Below are 4,578 nucleotides of genomic sequence, written 5' to 3'. Positions count from 1 at the left end.
TGAGAGGAATTTTAGAGGGCATGTGTGTGTGTGTGTGTGTGTGTGTGTTTGTGCATGTGTGACTGTGTGTGCATGTTATCTGTCTGTGTGTGTGTGCGCGCGTGTGTTTTGTGTGTATATGTTTGCTCGCAGAGAAATGCTGATGTCTCATGCTCCTTAAGATGTGGATGGGTGGGGGGGAGGGTGGAGAGCAAGTGTGTAAGAGCAGAAGGGAATGCGTCAGTGTAAAAACTACACTGGTTGTCTAAGTGAAGATATAATTAGGTCAGGGTGGTCTTTTACTGCTGACACGGCTGAGGAAGCCAAAAAAAGCCAGGGGGTGGTGAGGAGAGCAGGGTGGAGAGGAGAGGTGGTCTGTCACAGTGTACGGAACTACAATGGCCAGTAAAGGTGAGCCATCTACATCTCACTCAACACTTCTCTCATTTTATCAACATTAACACACATGTAGCCTGGTTAGAAAAAAGGTGCAGTGACATGGGGTGAGAAAAAGCCTGGAAAGTCCAACTCATCGTGCCAAGACTGGTTTTACTGAGACTGGGACTGTTTGTGCTTCTTGCTGAGGCCATATCAAGCAGAAGGAATGGATTAACTGTCAAGACTGAACATATACTTACACTGGACTTGACAGAACTTTTTGTGGAGAGAAAAAAGGAATTTATCTTGAGCTGTTGTGGTGACACCGTCTCTCTCTCTCTCTCTTTCGCTCTGTATTGGACCTGTCTCCTCAGAGATTTGGTCAGGCCTTGCCTGGCTCCATAAGGAAAGATGTCTCGTGCTGTGTTGTGTTTGGAAGATTCTATTAAGGATTTCTTTCTGGCTTTGCACCTCTGTCTCCCTCGAAACAGATCTGCTATTATGCTTCTTGAATATAAAACTGGACTATTGGGTGTCACTGTCCTGCTTTGGGATGCTGTGTCTGTTTATAATGAAGCTTATTTGTGAATGAAATAAATGCTTTATGCAAATTTTGTTTTATACAAACCTTTAATATAGTCACGGGATGAATACACATGTAGCCTTCCGGTGATGATCTTAAGACGATACTTATATTACATGTGACAATACACACAGGACGACTTGAAGTTTTCATTTGGTATATTAATTGTTTGGTATATTAGATGTTTGGTATATTAGATGTTAGGTAAATTAGTAATTTGATACATTAGATGTTTAGTAATATTAGTTATTTGGTATATTAAATGTTTGGTATATTAATTGTTTGGTATATTAGATGTTTGGTGTATTAGTTGTTTGGTATACTAATTGTTTGGTACATTAGTTGTTTGGTATATTAGATGTTTGGTATATTAGTTGTTTGGTATATTAGATGTGTGGTAATATTAGTTGTTTGGTATATTAGATGTTTGGTAATATTAGTTGTTTGGTATATTAGATGTTTGGTATATTAGATGTGTTTAGTATTTTAGTATATGCTGGGTGTTCAGTATATTAGTATTCACCATATTAGTTTAGCATATAGGGTGTTTAGTATATTAGAAGCTTAGTATATTAGTTGGTGAAAGACATACTACTACATGATAACTTTAAGTGCAAATTTCTAAACACATATAAGGTGGAATAGAATGAATGTTTTGCTAAAGAGAATGTGCTAAGTGAGTCTACTGGCTCACAATCTTCCTTACCGATATATCTGCATTTTTGGAGATAATTTTTTTCCTTTTGGGATTCTTCCATGAGGACTTATCACATAGCTGTGCCTTAGTCTACAGTGGGGCACTATATTTATTATAAGGCAGCCTCATTTGGCTGCAGATATATCACATGCTGTTTGTGACAGTGAGACATCTGCATGGTCTTGTCTGACTGGACACAGAATCATTCCTGAGAAGGTGCCAAACTACTTTGCCAGGCAAAAACTGTCTTAAATGGCAACCAAGCCCTCAAATCCTCAACACATGATCAAACACTCAAGGTGCTGCAAGCAACAAAATAAGAATGACAGAGAAAATCATGTTCTCCTAGAAGGAGCAACAATGCTCGTGTTGCACACAATGTTGCTCAGATGTTTCCTCAAGTATCAGCAAAACACCTGCTGACACACTGAATTGATGAGCCAAAACATCATCAACATGTTGTTCTCTCCACTGAAGTCTGTGGGCAGTAACACAGCTGTCTAAACACTGACTGATTTTGAAATTGTGCAGAATATCTTGTAAATACCTCTCAGCCATAAATATTTTATCAGTACATAAATCAAATATATCTCTGATTATCTAATATATTACATAACATTCATGACAGCCTCTCTCCCGTCATTCCTCTTGTGGTGTCCAGTGCTGGATCTGATCTACTGGCGAGACGTGCGGACCACGGGTCTGGTGTTTACTGGGCTGGTGGTGGGCTTTGCTTGTCTATTCCAGCTCAGTGCCATCTCCGTGCTGTCTAATTTGGGCCTAGGAATACTGGCTTTCACGCTGCCTGTCCGACTTCTGTACAAAGTACTGGAACTTGTGCGCCTCAACAACAGAGTCCACCCTTTTCAGTAAGTTCAGTGTGGCATGCTCCCCTAAACCTGTGTTATGCACCCAAAGCTGCTGCAGATGCATTCTCTCTCTCTCTCTCTCTCTCTCTCTCTCTCTCTCTGCTTCCATTCTGCCCTATTATTCATTCATTCATTCATTGAATCAATCATTCGAAAACTGCTTTGACATATTTCCTGTGAGGTTTGATTGCTGTGTGTGACATTCTAAGTTCGTCAGTATAGGGGAGCTAACAGTGAATTGTCCCCCCTTCTCTCTCTGTTCTCTCTGTGAAAAGGCCTTATTTAGATGAAGACAGCTCTTTGACAGATGAGGACACAGTCCGTGCTGTGGAGCACATCGTACTGCTCGTAGCTTTTGCTGTCTCTGAGCTGAAGCGTCTGTTCCTCGTTGACAGTATTGTAGACTCAGTCAAGGTACAGAGTGAATGTTTTACACCATCAGCTTTCACACTGATGGTGTACGGCATGCACCATGGCATGCATGCCCATCTGATTCACAGTTTACTCATTTTTCAGTTCCTTGTGCTCCTATACTTACTGACCTATGTGGGAGTCCAGACCAATGGTCTCACTCTTATGATCATCGGTAAGAATCAGCTCATTTAACACACCATTCTGTATGTATACACACCCCCCCCCCCCCTTGCCTGACAATGACAAACCCGCAGTCCCAAAACTCCTCTGTCTATGTTCTTTCATGTACTATGTACTATGTACAAGCAATGCATGTGAACGTGCCATTGCGCCATCTCTTTTCATATGCACGATAATAAAACATTTAATAAAACATAACCAACACCAGTGATTTAAGGAGTTTTCCAGTTCATGTTAACATCTCTTCCAAGCAATTCTTTGGCTGGTTAATTGGCAAGTAGGTTGCAAAGAGGACTAACTGTATAAAATGGCAAAAGGCAGACACAAACAATTCTTTAAGATAAGCTTTTGGGTTTCTTCTTGCCAGGTGTGATCTGTGTCTTCTCTCTACCACTGTCCTACAAACTACAGCAGGTAAGAGTCTTAGTGGATTGTTGTCCCTCTGCTCATCACAGGAAGTCAGCAAAAGCTGCGATACCCAGAAAATAAATTTTCAAAAGGAAAAAAAAAAAAAACCAAACTATGAATTTTCATGATCATTTAGTACATATTTCATTGACAGCAGACAATATAAACATATATAAAGAGGGAAGCCAAACACTTGGCTTCCCTGCACCTTTATTTTACTATTACAAAACTAATCCTCAATTTTGATCATAGGAACGGATTGCCACGATTTACAAAGCAGTTAAAACCATCTTGAAAAAAATCAAAAACTTGTAAGTATTGTTAATATTCATCGTCACTGTCTTGTGTGAGACATTACTTAATTCCAATGTTGTCAGTTGATTTACTTTTACTTTAGTTGGAATCTTGAGTTATTCTGCTGTGCTAACAGAGTAAGCTGAACTGAATATAGCTCAACTTCCCTTTGAAATAAGGAGTATAAAACTGAATTTACTACTGACGAGTTTCCGCACAAACTGAAAGGCAAAGAAAAGAGGAAATTTGTATTAGAAACATGTTGCTGGTAAACACTGGCATTTACACACATCCTTTTTTTTTATCCTTCTTCTGTCTCTTCTGTCCCCAGATTCAAGACCCTGTCCTCACTGGTCAAGCTTGCACCTGAAACAGCTTCATCCCCTGCTCTGACACGCACCCACACACCCAAACTGAAAGTCAGAACAAAGAGAGAGTAACAAAGGGGGAGAGAGAAAGAGAGAGAGAGAGAGAGAGAGAGAAAGTGGGGGTCAGGGAGGGGGGGGGGGGGGGGGAGTGAACAGCAGTTTATACTTCTAATGCCAACAGCAGGCTAAGTTGGAGGTTGGAGAGTCTGGGTGGTAGGCAGCGGCAGGCTCTTTGTTGAATCTCGGTGCTACTGGGCTTAAGTTTGTTTGACTTATCACAGGTACCACTCAACCTTTTATTCTCTGTTCATGCATGTTCCTTAAAGACTCAATCCAATCTTTAACAGCCTCAGATGAAACCAATAAAGTTGAACAATATGATAAAATTTTGTTGTAACAAATCTTTCA

At 40.3% G+C, this 4,578-nt stretch overlaps 1 protein-coding gene across 1 annotated transcript; it reads left to right on the top strand.

The window, feature by feature from the left end:
- The first annotated feature begins 377 nt into the window (after positions 1-377).
- Positions 378-4,242, top strand: rtn2b (reticulon 2b). The gene is made up of 7 exons (XM_030782989.1): positions 378-390; positions 2,299-2,506; positions 2,782-2,920; positions 3,023-3,092; positions 3,468-3,514; positions 3,761-3,819; positions 4,134-4,242. The coding sequence occupies exons 1-7, from the start codon at positions 378-380 to the stop codon at positions 4,240-4,242; spliced, it is 645 nt and encodes a 214-aa protein (XP_030638849.1).
- Positions 4,243-4,578: the final 336 nt, after the last annotated feature.

Source organism: Chanos chanos, chromosome 8 (assembly GCF_902362185.1).
Source record: "Chanos chanos chromosome 8, fChaCha1.1, whole genome shotgun sequence".
Lineage (NCBI taxonomy): Eukaryota > Metazoa > Chordata > Actinopteri > Gonorynchiformes > Chanidae > Chanos > Chanos chanos.
Note: the sequence above shows the minus strand (reverse complement) of the source record. Positions and strands in the feature narration are given on the sequence as shown.

Bases quoted from the DNA above. Each gene is read 5' to 3' on its own strand.
- rtn2b (XM_030782989.1), top strand. The intron at 3,515-3,760 runs GTAAGAGTCTTA...TTTTGATCATAG, and splicing joins TGTCCTACAAACTACAGCAG to GAACGGATTGCCACGATTTA. The intron at 3,820-4,133 runs GTAAGTATTGTT...TTCTGTCCCCAG, and splicing joins TTGAAAAAAATCAAAAACTT to ATTCAAGACCCTGTCCTCAC.